The following is a 20,761-nucleotide window of genomic DNA, read 5'->3' as shown; positions in this document are numbered from 1 at the left end:
TATAAATTAGCTGGGTGCACACCTGTAATCCCAGCTACTCAGGAGGTTGAGGCAGAAGAACTGCTTGAACCCAGGAGGCGGAGGTTTCAGTGAACTGAGGTCGCGCCACTGCACTCCAGATTGGGTGACAGAGCGAGACTCTGTCTCAAGAAAAAAAAAAAAAAAAAAGTAGGTAGCAAAGTAAAAATAAACCGAAGTTTATTTCTAACTTAAGTTCCTCCAAAAAGGAAGAGTTTTCACTTCAAATTTTTGAATACTAAATTATATAGAAAAGTCAAGTAGTTTGGAGCCAACATATTTAAGAAAATCTCCATGACAAAAGGTCAGCTAAGAGATGTAGTTCAGTAGAGTGAAAACCTTGTTAATTTTGGATATAAGGAATAAAATCTGATATAATTACCAGAAAATTTTGTTTTCTCTTTTTTTTTCCCCCCCAACGAAAGCAAAGTCATAGTAATTTTGTAAACCACAATTTCACTTCCTGGCTTGCTTTTCATTTTCAGTATCTAAATCACTACACATTCTTGGTGGTTTTCAATAAATTCATCAACATCAGTAACAGATTTGGCAGTAACAATGTAGAAAATAGGACAAATATTTATGAGTTTAAGCATGAGAGGGATAAATAAGCAAAATAATGAGAATGCATACCACAGTTAAATTCATCGCCATCGTCTAACCAAACACACAGAATGAAAATAGGAATCCCCAGAACGTGACACTAGAGCACAATGCCAAGATACAATCACGCACTGTTATGTCTGAGCATGACAAAGAAACAGATGGTCATGACCTTTTCTGTAAGGAGGGGGAAAAAAAGAATAATGATACAAGACACTTAATAGCAAATTTTTCATGACTGCTGAGATTCTTGGAAGAAAAACAAAATGAAGAAGCTGCTACAGTAATGAGATTTTTTAAAAAATACATGTCTATGTTTGCCAGTCACATTGCAGAATTGAACAGTCACCTGTGGTTTTCCGCTTAACACAGGAGAGATGAGTTGGTCTAGTATATTTGATAGCAGGTTTTAAAATGAATTTCCTGGAGGGAGAGTGGGCCTGAACTTCTGTTTTTTTAGCAAGTTCAGCCTTCTTATAAACTGCTATGAATAAGAAAACACAAAAAGCATACCATCAGGAAAAAATAAACACTTGGAGCAAAACCGAACGAAATTTTATAAATAATTAGTTACCACTGTTAGGCAGTTCTTCTGCAAAAAAGTAATAATGAATTACTTCAAAAACATTTTTAAAGAAGTGATTGTTAAATGAACCTTTTTTCCTTCTCACTTCATCTCTGGAGACTGTGCTAGGTTCCTTTTTAGCTACTTTTCTTTCAGGAGTGGAAATTCTGCCTCTCCCGGTTTTAAAAGGCTTTTCTTTTCTATGTTTCTCAAGAGATGATCTCCGAGCTTCCTTGTCAGCTTTCTCCTCTTTAGGAATAGTTTCTAACTGTTCTGTCATGATGCTCCTATCATCATCTGTGGATCAAAGCAAATCATGACAACAACAACAACAACAGTGAAAACATTAGTAACAAGTGTACAAAATCCTTTGTATATTTAACAAAATGCAAAACAAAGAGATAAAGAGGTATTTTAAAGTGTTTAAGTGAAAAAAAAATCCCATAAGGTTATTGTGTTTGAGTTGAGAGTAGAAAATTTTAAAAAATAATAATAATAATGCACACCTTGAGTGTCCACCCAGAGGCTGTCAGCGTCCATGATGGAGTCGTCAATGGTGGTCTCGTCTTTGTAATCGTCATAGGTTTCTGTCTTATATTCAGAAAATGCAACCTCTTCTCTCTCAGGGGAAGCTGGAGCCTCTGGGGAACCATCTTTGGGTTCTGCCTGGGCTTCAGCTGCCTCTTCTACTTCAAACTCTTCTTCGTCATGAGGAGATGGTCTCCTTTCCACCTCAGGCTGCTCTAGTGCTGCAAAACGGACACTGTGGGACCCTGACTCCCCTTCATCAGTTGTGGTTTGCACTACAGTGATGAAATCATCCTCGATGGTCACAACAGACTCAATCACTCCTTTGTGTTCACCTGGGCAGGTCTCCACAAATTCCTCCCTGGCACCTGAGACACCCAGGTCAGTAATCTGAAGGGTGTCTGAGCGGAAGAGCAGTTTATCATATTCTCCCTGGGCTTCTATCTCTTCTTCCTCACTCTGAATCTCTGCTGGTTCAGATATGATTGCTTCATGCAATGGCTCTGCAACATCAGAAGGCGTGACTGATATATCTGGGGTCTCTTTGCTTTCTTCTTTTGGCCCCTGAATAAATTCCATCTGGACATCAGCTCTCTCATCTGTGGCTAAATCAGCCTCTGAAACAGCAGGTGGGCAAGGTATTTCCACCGACAGTTTGACGGCAATCTCATCTTGAATTAGAGATGATTCTGGAGATGTTTCCTTCTTGCCCTCATCAGCTTTCAAGGACTCCATGGTGAGACTTTCATGCTCACCACTAGACTCATAGGACTCCTCCTTGTCTACAGCCTCCTGGTGCACCAAGTCAGGCTTGGCCACCTTCTCTTTGACTTCTGTCTCACTAACTTTGGTGCCTTCTTTCATGTGGCCAGACTCGACACCCATAAATGCATCTACCTCCTGTGGTGCTTTCAATGAGGGGGCCATGTCCTGTGTAGCCTCAAGTTTTAGCTCTGTTGTCCTTCTATCTTCTATGTTTAGCCCTGAAGCCATCTGTCCAAAGTCACTAATTTTAACATCTAGTTGACCCTGGACAGCAAAATCCAGACCTTGTTCCACCTTTTTGGATGATTCTACCTCAGCTACCTCTGGCACTGAACTAAGACCCTTCTCTGCTTTCTCAGAGGATGCATCTGTTGGTATTGACAAATCCTTGGCCAAAGCTTGCTCATAGGTTACTCCTAATCCGAATGTTTCTACTTCATCACCAGCCTCTTCAGTTTTCTTGGCATGTTCTTTTGAATCAGCATGTTCTTCACTCTTTTCTATTACAGTATCCAACCTATCACTAGCTTTCTTCTCTTGGTCAAACTCCTTACTCAGTCCTGATTTGTCACCAGAAATATGCGCGGATGCTTCTTTGTCAACACTGAACTCATCTTTGACTCTTCCGGCTGCTGCCAGTTTCACTTCAATCAATGAAAGGTCTGTGGCCAAATCTCTTCGAACTTTATCATCAGTGCCTTCATAAAAGGAACCACTCTCCCCTGATAAATTCTCACTGTCTTGAACAGGTGACGGCAATGGGACTGTGTATTTATTGAACACACAGTAGCCCAGGTCTTCGAGCTGACTGTCCGTTTTTACAATGACATGGTTTTCATCAGTTACTGGGGGCAAACCAGTACGACTATCCTCAACCACAGTCTCTGATGGGACTGATTTCCTCCTGGCAACCTCAGCATCTGCACTCACAGAAGCCAGTCTTGACCTTGTGCCTGCCAGATCTAGCATTTCAGGCAGGTCAGGTGCCATGACAGTACCATTTTTGTAAAAATCTTTGGCTAGGAAAGGAGACTCACATGATGTCTCCACTTGAGTACTTTCTTCTCCGGTAGCTTTTACTTTCTCTATCTGTTCTTCCTCTTTGCTTTCTACAGGGAAGCAAGGGGCTTTCTCTAGTGCAGGTGTGGTGGCTGGAAGGTAATCATCCCCTTCATCCATACTTCCACTAGTGTTGGTTAGAATATCGGAAGCCAGAGGAGAAAGATCATGTCCCCGACCAAAGTTAAATCCAAGGGCTATGGAATCTAGGCAAGACATAGGCAAATTGATTGACATGCTTCTTTGCTCTATTGCAGACCTACCACCAAGTCCTAAACTCCTGCTGAGGGTCAAATCGTCCTTATTCTTACTGTGGAGGTCCCTTTTCTCTCCATACACTTTTGGATCAATAGTGAACATTCTTTCTTGAGGAGAACTGGGTTCTTCAGGTAAATCAGATGGATAACTCTGTGCGAGAGTGCTGTACCCTGCTTCTTGTGCTGGAGGACTGGGCTGGGGTTCTTTTCCTGTTTGAAACTCCTTGTCACCATTTTTATGCACGAGAGACATGGTATCAATAGACTCATGGACATTTTCTCTAGTGTCACTCAGTTCATAGTAATCACTGCCTAGCTCAATGCTTTTTGTTGCTTCTTCCTTCAAGGCAGATGTTTCAAAGTACTTGGACATTCCTGATTTATCTTCATAAAATGGCATGTCAAGCTCAGCTGATGTTGCAGCTCCAACCCCTTCAATCTTATCTTTGTCATCAACTCTCATTTCAAAAAGTTCCTGAATTGAGCTCTTTTCAATTAATGCAGATGGTTCGGTCATGGCTTTCTCCAGTGTTTTAGAGGTCATGGCTGAATCTGTAACTGCTTGCTCCAAACTTACAGGGAACGAGTCCTGTTTCGACATATCTGTGGTAGGCTCTTGGTCTTTCTGTTCTGAGAAAATATGCTCTGTGGAGGTCTGAATTATGCCTGCTTCTTCATCTGCAGGTTTTGGGAGTTTACTCTCTTTCGGCACAGCTTCTTTGTCAGAAATGGTGGTTTTTTCTTCAGGTTTCGGCTCAAGTTCCTTTTCAGTAAGTATAGGTTCCTGGCCACTGGGGGTGAAAGTATCTTTCTGCTGTACAGTCTCTTGATTTATGGCCTCCTTTTCTTCCTCTAAAACTCTCCCTGTAACATGTTCTTCTACAACTGGAATGTGAGCATCTTTGGGTAAGGTCATTGCCTCTGAGGGTGGTGCTTCTGCCATTTTGTCAGGTTTATCCTCATGAGGCTCTTCAATTTTAAAACCATCTTTGGCAGTAGCTGGGCCACTGGTTTGTTGCAGAGATTTTTTGTCATCTGGCTGTAAAAAGGCAGGGGTGAAGGGTGATGTGTCTGTAACTATTTCATTCTTCATGACATCTAAAGGAAGAGTGAAGCTTCCACCTTGAAAGGGACTTGGCATGGGAGAATCAAATTGTTTCCCTTCCCATTTTGGGATATCATCAAATACGTCTTTTTCCCTCATGGGAGTCAGAGGGCCAGGAGATATTGGAGCAACTAAACCCCACTCATCCTTTTTTGCTTCTGTTGGCATTTCGATAAACCAGTCCTTTTGCTCTTTTGGAGTTGGAGGCTCTTTAGGGAGGTCAATGCCAGGTACTACAAGGCTTGGTTCTGTCTTCTGTTTCATGTCTTCCAGGCTGGCAACAAGAGTGTGCCCAAACAAAGCTGGGGGTGCTTTTTCTTCTTCTGTGCCTTGCATGTCCTTTTTATCAGGATAAGTTTTAGTTGTCTCTGGCTGAGAAACTAAGGCAGCATGTTTAAGGTCTTCACCAGGCTTACTTTGCTTCTCTGACTCCTCTTCCTTCGTGTCTAAAGGCTCAGCTGCAGAGGGAGTCAATTCCTGCTGATCATGGAACTCCATCTTCGAGGCTGTAAGTAAATCTGAAGTAATCGGGTTGATTTTTAAACAAATAATAGGCAAGTGCATTCAGGAAATAAGCTTAAAATTATATTTTGAAGTGATAAATGAATGGTAGAATAACAACAAAAATTATGGAACATGCAAGCATGCTACCCATGTAAAAATCAGTATGAAAAGGTCAGGACTGAGATTTATGTGTACTATTACTAAAAAGAACTCTAGTTTTAAATTAATGTGCAAAGGAATTGTAAGAACAGTATATTTCTGGATATTCTTTTCTCTTTTTTGTTTTTGTTTTTTTTTTGTTCTCTCCTAAACATTATGTGATGCGTATTATAGAAGAAACAAAATTCATGTGCTTTCTATACATAAAGGTTATAAGCTAATGAATATTGAGTAAGCAGCTAAGTTAGGGTACAGAAAAATATTTAGTAAGGACTAAATATAGATAAGACTTGATTTCTACTGAACATTTTCATTGGTTTTATCATTCAAAAATGAATTGGTAGGCTATGGGCAGAGGGCCAAGTAATGCACAATGATGTAATGTTAATAGTTTCAGTTAACTTGATCAACAAATGTCAGGGCCAATTCTTTAGGCATCCACAGGTTACTGGCATAAATTTTTAGAATTCATCTGAAATTAAATTTCAGAAATGTAAGTAAATATTTGCTATCAATTTTATATGATATGACTTAAGAATTTACAAGCCAGTTTCGATCACATATTTAAAAATTTAAATTCCTAATCATTATTTAGTCTGTACAATAGATATAAGAAAATCTGAATTACACTGTTGATACTGGGAAATCATGTGAGTAACAAACTTTTCAAAACAGTCAACTATTGAAATAACTTTATTCCCATGGTCATGACCTCAATCCCTGCAGCATGACCAACTGGTGAAGCATTGGCCAGTATTGGCTCTAGAGGTGCTCCACAGAAATTAGATAACACATTTTTATAAAATAATAAAATTCAACCATCTCTAAAAGAGCAAGTGTATGGATCATCATTACCTTATATACTTATGTGTCCTGTTGTAACAATAGAAAAAAAATACTTTATGAACTTCTAATAAAGGTTAGATGAATGAAAACTCAAGAGATATGGGGATGATCAGAAGGGTTGGCTGCCATGGGGAGAAAATGATATGAAAAGCATCAGCAGGAGCTCAAGAAAATCAAACCAGTATTCATTGAAGCATAAAAAATATAGCACATTTTGGTTGCAAACAAAAACGATTCCACCATTTAAGCCTCTATGTGCCAAAATCCAACTGTACGATTTGAAATAAAAGCATATGAATTGCTGTCCCCAAAATAAAAACAAAAATATACATGTATTAGCAATGTGACTGGCAAACATTTGAGATGGGGGGGGGGGGCGGGAAAAAAAAATAAAATAATAAAATAAAAACAGAAGCTCACATAGCATCATCAGCCTGGCTGCAAAGCGTATTGTATCATGGCAAAGGAAAACCAGGAATCAGCTACAGCACTGGAAAACCAAGCTGCCACACGGCACTTGCGCAAGCCACACTCTCTGCACATGAAGCCTACAACAGTGGACTTGTTATCATAAGACCCAGCGATGAAATAGCGAAATAGCATTGGAAAGGCATCAGGTTGGTAAGCCACTGGAGAGATCATTTGCAACAAAACACATGCAAATCCTGAGAAAGACACACCTTCCCCAGCAGAGGAAGGGGTTTTTACTTCTGGAGACACCTCCTTGACCTCTTTTACACTTTTCTCATGTGGGGCCCCTGCCGGGGCACTCTCTTCGGGAACTATTTGGGTCTCCGCACTAGACTCCATTTGGCCCTTACTGAGGCCTTTAGGTTGGTCTGAGGACTTAGCAGCCCCACACTCTTTCTCAGGAAGAGCAGCAGGTTTCTCTTCCTCAGCCATCCGACTCTCTAGTGTTTCTTCTTCTTGGGGATGAAAAAGATGTTGACATCATGACCACAGAACAATACATGAAACGACAGAAATATTACTAAAGGAACACTTTCAGCTCCATTAGAATGACCTCATGAAGACCTCAGCTGTCTTTTTTATTTTACCGTTTGGATGAACAAATTAATATTCTAATGCAACATACATTATGTACTGGTTGGAAAACTATGACGTATAATCTGCTAATAGTGATGACTTTTAAAGTCTCATTAAAAGGCAATTTATTTTAAAATTTGAGAGCTGAAAGGGTTGTATTGATTGATTACCCTTATTGGAAACGGCAGTAAGTTGCACGCATGTGGAAAGCTTGCTGGAAATAAGAGATGGTGCTGCCGGATAACAGATGGTTGTGAAAAGATGGATGTACTGATGTACTGAAAAAAAAAAGTCTTTAAATTTGTTAGACATGTGCTGTTTTCGCCAATGCAGGAAGCCCCTACATAAGAATTCCCGGCTGCTTTATTTAAAATGTGCAAATTTTGCTAAAGAAATCTTTGGGAATAAAAAAAGCCTTGCCTCAAAAGAATATCCAACCAACTACCTTAACAGCTTTATCACAAAGTCCACCAAATTTACTTAAAATACAATTTATTTAGCATTTACAAGGTAAGGGACTACCTAAGTCAAGTTATGTTAGCTTCATTGCATTATGATGTTGGAGAAAATGAACATTTTCAAGGAGTAAGTAAAATAAAATATGTTAAAAACAAGGTCAAGGTTAAATTTAAATCTGCTTAGAAAAGTGTACCTCTGGGATGCAACTATTATCATATCGTTTAACTCCCTGAAATATCAGTAAATATCAGTTCATGTACAATTCTCTTTGACGCTAAAGAAAAAATATGCACATTAGTAATAAAGTCTTATTTCTGTAATTCAAAACAAAATCATCAAGGAAAGATCATTGAGTGGCAATCAAACAGCCAAAATAACCACCCCCCAAACCATGTATATCAAATAAAAAAGTTAACATTTAAGATGTAAAGATAAACTTTTCAAGTTCATGAGTTATTGCACTAATTTGTTTCTCATTAACACTTGAAATGTCAGTAAAAATAAGTAAATCCCATTTTGTCACTTAAGGAATTAGAGAGAAATATATGAGCTGTTTTATAGTTTTGTAAATGGAAGATTCTTACAAAATTCTTATGAAATAATTGTGCATTGTTAAATGGCCCCGAGGGAAAGACTACAGATAAGAAGAAAAGGAATTTTCTTTTTTTTTTTTTTTTAGAAATATTAATATCCTCAGAGAGAAACAGAGGGAGAGAGAGAGAAAAAAAAGCTACATTATCTACCTCTTCACATTTAGCACTCATTTTTATTTTTGTAATTATGGAATTTTAAGTAGCATTTTAAAAATTTAGATTCTAAGTTGTTATTTTAGGAAAATTTTATAATGCCATAGATTTTGATTACAAGTAAAAGAATTTTAATATAACTGCATTATAATGTTACCTTTTTGAATAAAGTCTAATCAAGTTAATTTACATGTTTTCAAATCCATGTAGCTTTTTAGCTTTCCATTTTCTCATTTGGTATAAATCATATTTATTTCCACTACAATTGTTCCTTATTTAAAAACACACATATTTTAGAAATTTAGTTTAGAAGAACCTAGTTTCACTTAATAGGACTTATATTTCTTTATCGGAGAGCCTGAGCTATTGGTGTTCTCTTTTCAAAAGGGTCCTTGAAGATGCTTATTATGATGACAGTAGTTGGTGAGCTGTAAGCTTATTCCTTATTGCTTTAGAACTATCTGCTTTCATATTAAATACTGTCCCTTTTGGAAATAAACTCTTCGCCTAAGCAAAAATATATTTAGCTGTACCTTTTTTTTCTTTACCAAAACTACCTAGTTAGAATGAGACATATTGCAACCCATCACCTACTTATTTTATCCTCACAATAACCAATTATACACTTGAGTCTCCCAGCTTTATAAGGCTAGAATGACAAAAGCTTTGAATCATTTCCTTCATTTTAGTCCAGCTCTACTGATGTGGGCCAAGATTTAGTCACCTGGGGAAGCCTCTGTAGTTTCTGTAGATGATTACATGATATGGGGAAGTACATTGTTTCTGTAACATTTATTCTGCTCTAAACAGATTCTTCATTCTTTCTCTTTTAAAGATCTATCATATTAATATAGCACTAAAAAGAAAGCTAATGCTATTTAAAGACACTATTTAATAGTAATATTATGTGTCTAAGGAGTAAAAAAATTATATTAAGAGTCATCTTGTTTGGTTTGGGTAAGAATATGTTCTTCCCCAGCTGATTATTGGCAGGGAGCAGAAAGAAGTCATACTTTAACGGAATATTTTTTTTCTTCTCTCTCTCTCTCTCTTTCTTCTCAGAAGCAATGATACAGAAAAAGGAAGTGCTCACATGCCTCCAGTAAGGCTTCTTTTATATAAATTGTTAAGGCATTTGGATAGATTCAACTTATATAGGAACTTCACTTTCATGCAGAGAAAACAGGCTCCTATCCCTCCCACCCTGTATGAAGGCACACTTAACATGATGCAGGTGGTCAAAGCTGCAGGCCGGGGAGGAGGAGCAAAAGGGGACCATGCTTGGTTCACCTTTCTCCTGGCCTAAGTGGGCCTCTGCATTCTGCGCTGTGACACTGGGGAGCACAATAGAGGTGGTCCATTCTGAGCTGAACAAAGGATGCTCATAGTACTCCTCATCGGAATTGTAAGGGTCATCATCAGGCACAGACACCGAGATGGAGGGGGCTAGGAGTCTACGCCTCTCCCCGCTGGTGGCAGGTTCATGGCTGGGGAACCTGTGTAGAGGACCCACTTGATCCTCAGCCCCTTCATCTACAAACAGACACACAGGAAGAAACTGCAGGGAGAACTGGACAACACAGACACAAGATCAGACGGACGAGACAAACACCTACACAAGGACACGAAGGGCCACAGAAGCAGCACAGCAGGATGAAGGGAAATTAGCAAGATCAAGCTGATGGAGGATGGGAGACAGTGAATGTTTCATGCCTCAGTAACCACTCAATTCCACCTATCCCTTAAGCAAGTTTGTCATTGATCTAAGTGAACCAAAAGCATTGACAGTCCTGCTGCAAAATAAAAATCATCTATACATTCCTCTCAAACAGTCAGAATAACCAAGGAAACGTTGGAATAGAAACAAAGCCTTACAAAACAAATGCATTCTTTGGAAGAAATTGTTTCATGAAGGTTAACTCTACTTGTGCTTATATCAATATATTTATAAGTTAAAAAAGAAGAAAGTTGTTAGGATTTAATGCCTGTAAGATTATGAAGAAAATAGTCCTGTTTAAAACATAGCCTTAATTATCTAGGATGCACAAGTAGTTAGTATTTTGGTTAATTTAATTCTAGTTAATAACTTTAACCAGAAAGTCATTTTTAATTTCAGTCCTGTTAAGAAAAATCTACAATGCATTATTCCTCTTTCCTACCTTAATAAGAAATGAGCAGTCAGCATAGCTCTTTCTTTGGATGCTAAGGCTAATGTAGTACCTAGGGACATCATTTTAAACAGGGTTCTGATTTGCAGGACAGTGAAAGTATACTGTTTTAAGAAAGCCTCTAATATTATAAACTTGCTTTCTTATGTTTTGTTTCCCTCCTGAAAGCTTAGTAGAGATACAATTAGCTGAAAATTTCTGCAGAGTCGGCTACAGATTCATCAAGACTTTATTCCATGTAGTTTCATTTGTACCACTGGCTCTTGGCTGTTTTTCATGTCTCAGATCTCTTATTGCATGTTTCTTATTGAAATGCTAACGTAACTACTCTCATTTCTGTTCTTTCCTGCATCTTGCCTAGGAAATTTGCATTATTTAAATATATCTCCTTAAATATACAACTGTAGATCAGTCTGCTTAGCATTTGGATTCTTGTATAATTCAATGAGCACTTGGCTTCCAATGTGATGCAGACATTATATCTCAGGCCTATGTGGTGGTTACTAAATTTGCTAATCACTATTTACTTATATTGAGAAATCAATTTAAAACTTCATGACTCTCAATAAGAAGAACAAAATCTATAGTATCTATCGGTACAGTTTTTATTTATATCAGATTTTAAGAAGACAAAATTATAACATTAATTTGCAAATATACTGTATTTTTAGGACAGTAACTTATTTTTGGCAACCAAGTGATGACAACTAGAAATAAGTCTGAAATCATGAGGCTACTAAAATAACATTTTGTAGAGAGAATACATTTAATCTTTCAAGCACATTATTTACTGATTGTTCCATGGAAGATGTTTCTGGATAGATGCTCAGAACTTTCTCAGCCACAGTGCTTTTTATATCATGGGATAGCAGAAGCCTAAAATAACATTTGGTATTCTTAGTTCAACTCGGCACGATTTCGCAGCTGAGCAGATAATTGTCCAAGATCTGGCCTACAACACTGACTGAATCATAGCCCTGGCTTGTCACATGTCCTAGCCATTCATATTTCTCTCAGTGGATCTCTGGGGCTGTAAACTCCCCATGTATGCAAGTTTCTTCTAAAACTCCTGACAGGTTCAATGGGGTACTTTCATGATCAATAAATGAAAATGGGATATGTTCCTCTCTGCTTTTCAACATTTATTTTCTGGAAGGTACAGCAGACTATAGTATAAAACTGAAGAATTTCAAGCTAAGAGTAAAGGCAATACTCATTGGATGTTTTAACCTTTTGCAGATTCTGGCCACCTCTTTCTTGTTGTCATTGTTCTTTGTGAAAGTGCCAAAATTTAAAAACAGTCCAGAGCCTAGCTTCAGATCTATAGCATTTTAAAAAATGGTATTTTCTATTCTGAAAACTTTCACTCTAATCAGAAAACAACAAAAAGAACACTACAAATTTTGAAAGCTCCAGTGGAAAAAGTAGCTTCTTTGTAGTACTTGTCTGGCCTGGGACCAAGGCAACTTCAAAAAGAGTATCTGGCAAAGTCCAATCTTCTCTTGGTACTGTGAGCTGTGTGTACTCCAAGTCTCTGTCAAAGACCTGTAAGCCTGAAGTCCATCTACGTTACAAGCTCTAGAGATATGCCGGGGAAGCTATGCTTTATGGTGACCAGGGAGGGCTAATCCAAACAGGGCACTTGATTCTAATGATAATGATAGAAGACATTAGATTCTCATTCCTTATGGTGTTGTGCGTGGCAGGTGCATCTGGATCACTCTCAACGGAGATGGAAGACATAATAATTTTAAATAAATAAATAATAAATGGAACACTTATTTTTAAGCTTTTTTTTTCTTAAAGGAAATTAGTATAGTAGCTTGTAACAAATAACTCTCATTTGAAGATAATTTACTTCCATAGTCTCACAGTAAGAACCTTGATAAGAAACAGTCTCACGGATGTAGTGCAACCATGACTGCAGAATTTAGATTTGGATTTGCATTCTGGATAAGCCACTTATCCAGACATAAACCATGACATTTTGGGCAAAGGAGTGGAAATGAATATTATCTATCTTTGTGGGTTGCGGGGAGGATTAAATGAGAAGATATCTGTGAAAATGCCAAGCACAGTGTCTGACTCCATACATCTTAGCATCTGTGTCTTCAGTGTACTCAAACAAGTTGTCAGGTACCTCTGTTCTTTCCCCTCATTTAACACATCAAAGTTGGAGTTGAGAGATATATGAAAAATTAAATTTATTTCACAACAGTTTGCTGTTGAGGTCAGGATTGAATGCATGCATCCTTTTACTAAAAGTGGGCATGCTTCTGGGGACTCTGCTTTTGCCACAGAATATTCTATTTCATTTAATAACGTGTTATGCTAAAAACAGGGTAACCTTATACACCTTGAACTTCCGCATAGTTCTTCTGCATAACTATAATCTTCAAAAATAAAGCTTACCTGCTTTCAATGGAGGAATAAACTTTCCCTAGTTTGCTTTCATTCAAACTATTTTTTTTTTTTTTAATAAAGCATTTGAAAATTTACACTGGGCTAATGTAAGGCTTGCCATGTAAAATCCAGCCTTGGTATGCCACCCTCCTTTGGAGACTGCATCTTGTGGAATGTTAGTGATTTGGTGCTTTTTGCTTGTTGTGGCATCACAGCATATGGTTGATGGCTGCTGGCCGCACTTACATTGTTCTCCATATTTCCAAGCCCTTTCCATTCTGCCAGCTTTTGACTGAGGACTCCTCAGTCTGCTGACTGTTACTGCTGCCCCAGAATGACATAAAGAGAAAACTACTTTCAGATGAGTGATGATTAGGTCACCACATCCATGACACAGGAAAACACCACCCTAGAATTCTGGAGCAAACCTAAAAGGGCAGAAAGAATCCTGGTTCTATGTTCAGATTATTCCATACCTTCACAGCCTTCCAAATTCTAATAGCTCAGTCCAAATGACAACTATTATGATTAGGCCAAAAAGAAAAAGGAGGTTAATTTGAAAACATAATAATCAGTACAGTTTTGGTTTACTGTACCATAGTTCCTTTCCTAAGTGTGCAGCTTGTTTCATTTTTTTGATCAAAATCCCTTGTAAATGTTTTCCAGAATAAGCACATGTCCTGGGAATTACTAATATTACATTAATTATAATAAATATTCATAAATGATAGTAATTAATATTTTAAATTATTTTTAGTGGAAGCTTTCATGCTTTCCCTTTGGGAAAGAACAGCTTTAAAAAGTTTGATAATTAATAAAAAGAAAGCGTATCCTCAAAATCGCTGAATTAATCTAACAAAAGAGCTTTCTTCCATTTGTACAAAAGGATCAGACTGCAGCAGTCACTACACCCTCAGATTAAAGTTGCTTTGAGGGTATCAAGGAGGGTAAATAATCCGCTAGATAAGGCAGCAAAATCCACCTGCTCCCTTTCCACCTGACCTGCTATAAGCAATATATTGATGGAATTGCTGAGTATTTACAAACTACTTGGTTTGAAAAATTGAACAGTTCAATCCTGTCTTGTGACTTGTTACTAATTTATTTTCTGACAAAACTAAACTTAAAAAATACTTGTATATTACTTAAGTGTGGCTTAACATAAAAGAGAAGCAGTAGTTTGTCTATACCACAAATCTTTTACATATTTAAGGTGAGAATATTATCTGGTCTTTATAGAGGTAGAGTTTGTAAAATATATACATCTATTTTTCTTAAAACTCAAAAAATGGTTATACATTTAAAAGGAAATAATAAGAACTTCAGATAGTTCAATGCTTAAAAAATTAAAAATACAAGTTTGGCTTGAAAATAACTTTGAATTACTTTCAATAAGAGGTTAGTTGGTATTTTCCCTGAATATCTGGAAACAGCTTGAAGAAAGTAATTCCAAAATATTAGGGAACTCTGGAAAGTCGACACCTAAGTTACCCAAATGTGAAGGTGATTCTACATTTTATTTATGCTTTCATTATATCCATCATATTACCCTACAGGAAGCAGGCTGGGTGAATTCCCATATTGATGGGAGGACACTGCTTCTTTCTTTTCTGTTCCAAATTCCATATACAGTAAGAAGATTAAATGACTTGACCTCAAGCTGACTTTTGGAGTAAACCTATTCTGTCAACATCATATCCCTCTCTGGGTTAAGAGGATTCTCTGATGCTTGAAAAGCTTTAAGTAGGAGCTTAAAAACATTTTCCATGGCCTGAAGGAGGTACAAGGGTCATGTCAGGCTTCCCCCTGCATTCAGAGTGAAATCTAGGCCACTGACCCCAGCTGACCACAGCTTACTCTCACACTCCCCTCCACTGCTCTACTCTTTCTCACTACCCATTAGCCACGGACCCCCTTCAGTTCCTGGGTCACTTCATCTTCTTGGGCACCTGAGCACCCTTGTGCTTTTTTTCTATCTTTGGCCAACACTTTCTCCTCATGCTTCTGGTCTCAGCTACTTAGCCATCCCTTCACCTCCCAATAAAATAAGGTTTCCCTTGTAATATTTTAAAGCTCCCTATTCTTTTCTTTTTCAATGCTAATCCAATTTAAAATTATTGGTAAGCTTATTTATTGGATTCCTGTTCTTCACTAGATAGTGTTTTTATTTATTTATTTATTTAGAGACAGAGTCTTGTCCTATCTGGAGTGTAATGGCGCCATCTTGGCTCACTGCAACCTCTGCCTTCTGGATTCAAGTGATTCTCCTGCCTCAGCCTCCTGAGTAGCTGGGATATAGGCGTGCGCCACCATGCCTAGCTAATTTTTGTATTTTTAGTAGAGACAAGGTTTCACCATGTTGACCAGGCTGATCTCGAATTCCTGACCTCAAGTGATCTGCCCGCCTAGGCCCCTCAAAGTCCTGGGATTATGGGCTATAGTGTATTCTTTAAAAGCAGGGATCATGTCATTTTGTTCACTAGTATATACTCAGAATTTGAAGAGTACTTGGAACATTGTAGGACTCAGTAAATATGTGCCCAGTGAATGGATAAACATAAGGTCAAAAGTAACTTTTCAAACCTACAAATTAAAAGATTAAATCACATTAACTAATAGTCATTGGCTGCTATGCACTGATTATTATCCCCAAAGTTTCTTTTATTCCTCAGAAAAATTTAGTTTGTTTATTATTTCAGGCAGTAAATTGGAAAAAAAGAAAAAGGGCTCAATTTAAGAAAAATCTTGTTAAGATAAATTTAAGTTTATAAATCTGTAACAAAATAAAATTATATTAGAGTTGATAATATATGGTTCACTAATTCAATTTTTTATATTTAGGAAATCAAAGAATATTTTAAATGGACCTAATTACAAATGATAAAAAGACAAGTCATTTAAAATAAATGTTCTTCAGTCTTAAACACAGTATAAAGGGAAAACAAATGTATAAATAAATAAAATAAACACTTCTGGGCCGGGCGCAGTGGCTCAAGCCTGTAATCCCAGAACTTTGGGAGGCCGAGACGGGCGGATCACGAGGTCAGGAGATCGAGACCATCCTGGCTAAACCGGTGAAACCCTGTCTCTACTAAAAAATACAAAAAACTAGCCAGGCGAGGTGGCGGGCGCCTGTAGTCCCAGCTACTTGGGAGGCTGAGGCAGGAGAATGGCATAAACCTGGGAGGCAGAGCTTGCAGTGAGCTGAGATCTGGCCACTGCACTCCAGCCTGGGCGACAGAGCGAGACTCCATCTCAAAAAAATAAAAAATAAAAAAAAATAAAAATAAACACTTCTAAAATTCTGGTTTTAATATATGAAAACTAAGTAATATTGAAACAACAATGGAGTCCTAGTTCTCCTCTGCCTTTTCCTGTAACTCTCAAACAATAAACAAACGTTAACTAGTCTAAGAGAACCAGTAATTGTTTCCTTTTAAGTAGTGCCTTTCATCTCAAATTCTGAATGAATATAGTTCAAAGGCATCTTTCTGTTTTACCAATGAGAAATGAAAAGCTGACATGACATTCCATGGTGAGTAAGTTTATAAAAAGATCCATGGACAATAACAGGTCTCAACAGGAAAGAGTCATGAGCTCAGTTTCCAGTTCAATGCTCTCAATATCAGATTCATTCATTAACTTCTTCATTTATTCATTAATATTTATTAAATTTGCTACAGGTCTAGCCCTGGGGAAGGTCTTGGCAATATTATAGTGAGCAAAACAGATAATTCCTGACACTTTCATAAGGAAATGTTGATTTCATCGATAAATCTGACTCCTACTATTATGGAGATTACATTTATATTTATTTTAATTTTTGTTCAGTCACTTACAAGGTAGAATTGTATCTTCCTTGTTAAAGCATTCTAAAGTGAATGGGTTCTCTACAGTTATTTTAGCAACTGAACACAAAATTATCTTCCTTAATCAAGCAGATTTCTTTTATTTATCAAATTCCTCTACTTCTGCTTTTATAAAAATAAGTGATTATTTATTTAAAGTCTTTGTTTCTTCTTCATTATTTGAAACAGATAGCTCCAAAACTTGGTCACATACTAACCAATACCAAAGTCCAGAGCTTACTGATTGAAGTTCATTGTTCACCCTTTATCAGAAGACAAACGCTGAAAAGTCCAATAGGCCTTACCTTCCTCCACTGTGACAGTCTGTTCTGAGGCAGGTGATGGGGGTGGAGAAGGAGGCAGATTAGCTGTTTCTTCAGCTGCTAAAGATCAAACAATGGAAAAATGAGATGCAATAATTAATCCTTTTAGGCTAGTAGATGTGTAGGAAGTTCTGCCATTTGTAAAAAGACCTCTCTATAAAATTCAGAAAAAGATTCAGTAGTAAGCTGCATTTGATTTTTAGGCCCATTACCTGATTCATGTATTTTTGAAAACCTAAAAAGTAAGACAAGCATTTGATATTCTCCCAAAAAGTGATTTTATCATCTCTAGAAAAACAGATTAGAGATGCCTGCTAAAATTCCATCATTAATCTCATTAATGTGTCTACCTGTTCAATTAATAAAATATTTCATTTTGGCCCTAATTTACCATATGAAAACACACACAGGCAGGCAGACGTTTTTAGTCTGGATTCAGCTACTGACTGCAGAAAGTATTAGAACTCCATTGTTCAACTGCTCAATCTGGAAACGTGTGTTATACTGACTACTCATAGTTATTTTAGGGGACATATTTTTTAAACAACCTTTTGTTCACTGAGTCTAATTTCAAAACCCATCTTCTGTATGTATTCTCAGAAAAGGAAAAATAAGCTTTCATAGCCTGAGCGAACTTTCAGACAAAAGCCATGTGCTGAGTAAACTTCTGGTCTTAGCCATCAATACCCGTGAAGACGAACCAGAGAAAAATGTTCTAAAAGATGTAATTCATTTACAGATAATCTAAGTTTTATTTTTCAAAACACTTACATGATTTGTGATCCCCTCATATGACAGTAAGAAATTTCAAAAGGAAATATTTCTCATTTCAGGCCAGTGGTTAAATCTATTTTAAGTATTAGGGGAATTTCAATTTCATAAAGTAGTTAGTAGAGGCAGCTTTGGGATGACAGGTGAGTTTTTAGTTCCTTATCCTATGGGCTTCTGCATGGTGTATTTTAAGATTTCAAGTTTTTAAAAATTGAGTTTTCTTTTCTTTCAAGGAATAAAAGTGAACAATAAACTGAAGGTTAATGTTTTAGATTAGATAATTTTTATCTATGTGTTTTAAGAGAAAAATAGTCCTTAATAATTAAAAAAACCCACAGTACTAAAAATACTGAGTGTATTCTAAACTATTATTCTGGGAGGGCAGATTATTTTTATTACTTACTTTTTAATAGACAATTAAAGGAATACTGATAAAAAAATCAAATATCACAGATATATTAGACTGTAAGAGAGGGAAATGGATATGTACTATTTTTAGGCCTTTAAAACCATACCTTTCTATGACTTGCGCCTATATACCTGTGAAATAAATATATATATTGAATTTAAGACAGTCTCCTTTCTTGTATCTCTTCGTGTACATCTATCTATCTATCTATCTATCTATCTATCTATCTATCTATCTATCTATCTATCTATCATCTATCTATGAGTAGGGGCAGCAAGGCTTTGACTAAGAGTGCTTCCTTTGGCAAGTGTGCATTACATGACTTGCTTGGCCTAGAGGGCATTTGTCTTGTTACTAAGGGAGAGAACAGCACTCTCTCAGCGCCCTTAGATGAACCAAGTGAAGTTCAGTACTTCATATAAGATACAAAGTCACTCATGATTATAACAAAGCTCTGGCTATAGGTTTTGTGTAGTCAGTTCAGGAAGACCCAAACAAGGCTACAGTATAATCATTCACCAAAACCTGTAAAGGGAAATAATCATCTCTTATGAAAGTTTTAGTATATTATCTTTATGGGTGGAGTCATGAAATCATGCATTGGCTTTATTTTAACAATAACTATTTCTAGTGGTCCGGAAAATGAAAAAATTAAGGGCCCCTTAGGGAAAAGTCTAACTGTAAGCTTACCACTCTAACTAAAGACTGTGCAAACACTACAACGAACCAGTGGAAAAAGATGAAAATAGGTCCTAGTGCATAACCAGTTAAGGTGTCTGATGAATGTTACATGTAAGGATGAAGTACAAGATATGGCCTATCTTTTGAACATGAAGACTTTATCCTGTGATCAGGGTGCAACAGACACAGTCCCTGACCTGAGGATCTTCTCATTTACCTAAAGGCAGAGCTGCAGTCTGGTCTTTATGCTGAGCTTCTTTCTCTTGTTCACCTTTCAGGACTGCTACAGCCTCAGCAGTGACTACTTGAACTATCCTTGCAGACACCTCCTCTGTAATAAACAGTAACAAAATAAAATATAATGATGAGAAGTCTGAAACAGAAAGCAAGAGGAAAAGTAACCAAACAGTATAGTGGATTAGAATTCCATTTTCTTCCCCCTACAAAGTACAATATACTTTTATAATTGCAGAGAAAACAAACACATATATACAAAAAAGAAGAAGAAGAAAAGAAGTTGGTATTCTAGGAGCTAAGCTAAGCAAGCAAAATGAGCACAGAACTGAGAAAAAATACTTATATGGTATTTGAACATTTTTTTTTTTTTTTGGCTTCAACAACAGAAATTTATTTTCAACTCTGAAGTCTATGAGATCTCTGTAATAGAATGAATGTTTGTATCCCCTGCCCCCAAAGTCATATGTTGAAGTCTTAACCTCCAATGTGAAGGTAATTGGCACTTTATTTTGTAAAAGCTGTTTACAAAAACAGAAACAATTTAATTTCTTTATACCTAGTAAAACAAATTCAAGGAGAGAAGAGAGGATTCATTTTGAATTTAACTTAAATTTGTTTTATAGTTTTCTTATACTATTCTAAAAATGTAATTTTTATAAGCTTGTGTGCTTGATTTGCAGAAATACCATTATTTAAAATATGAAAAGATGCCTCAAAATGTATATTTGTCGTTAAATAGCATTATCCAGGATCAGTGAAAACAAGATAAATTGTAAAGAGGCAATGATATGTCAGATGGTCTCTTTCTAAAGAACTATGATTTTTCTAGATAGTAGATGTTTTAAAGATCTTTAAAGCCATATGACATAAAATCATCTCAGTTTCATTTTTTTTTAAAAAAGAGGGTTCAAAATTAAAATGATCAGTCTGTGAGATGCCAAATAACTAGTTTTTAGCATCCCTGACTATTATAATGTTCTTTCTCCTAAGCAGAACAATGGAAGAAATAACAAACACATAATCACAAAACTTTCTAACAGTCATGAGTGAATGACTAACAGAGATATATCAACTCTTTTAATGGTATGAATGAAGGAAACATACTCACTCTCAGACCTGCTTAGCTATCTGTGTATCTAAAATATATCATTGTAATTCCATTTCTGATTATAGCTGGAAGCTATGTAACAAGTGATTAGCCACAACTGAGCAATATCTATCTATCTATCTATCTATCTATCTATCTATCTATCTATCTAT

General features: G+C 36.8%; 1 protein-coding gene across 8 annotated transcripts in view; it reads right to left on the bottom strand.

Moving 5' to 3' along the window:
- Positions 1-20,761, bottom strand: part of MAP2 (microtubule associated protein 2) — a 310,609-nt gene that overhangs the window by 37,428 nt on the left and 252,420 nt on the right. For 3 of the 8 annotated variants that reach the window (XM_031936514.1, XM_031936516.1, XM_031936519.1), the window contains exons 2-6: positions 19,482-19,595; positions 17,386-17,463; positions 1,693-5,406; positions 1,277-1,483; positions 971-1,105 (exon numbers count right to left, since the gene is read on the bottom strand). In XM_031936514.1, coding sequence (XP_031792374.1) covers positions 971-1,105; positions 1,277-1,483; positions 1,693-5,398 — 4,048 coding nt within the window. In that variant the 5' untranslated portion in view covers positions 5,399-5,406; positions 17,386-17,463; positions 19,482-19,595. Of the gene's footprint in view, positions 1-970; positions 1,106-1,276; positions 1,484-1,692; positions 5,419-7,089; positions 7,336-17,385; positions 17,464-19,481; positions 19,596-20,761 lie in introns of all 8 variants that reach the window. The other 5 variants (XM_031936512.1, XM_031936515.1, XM_031936513.1 and 2 more) reach the window with 4 other exon arrangements.

Source organism: Piliocolobus tephrosceles, chromosome 11 (assembly GCF_002776525.5).
Source record: "Piliocolobus tephrosceles isolate RC106 chromosome 11, ASM277652v3, whole genome shotgun sequence".
Taxonomy (NCBI): Eukaryota; Metazoa; Chordata; class Mammalia; order Primates; family Cercopithecidae; genus Piliocolobus; species Piliocolobus tephrosceles.
The sequence above is the reverse complement of the archived record's forward strand: the minus strand, read 5'-3'. Positions and strand labels throughout refer to the sequence as shown.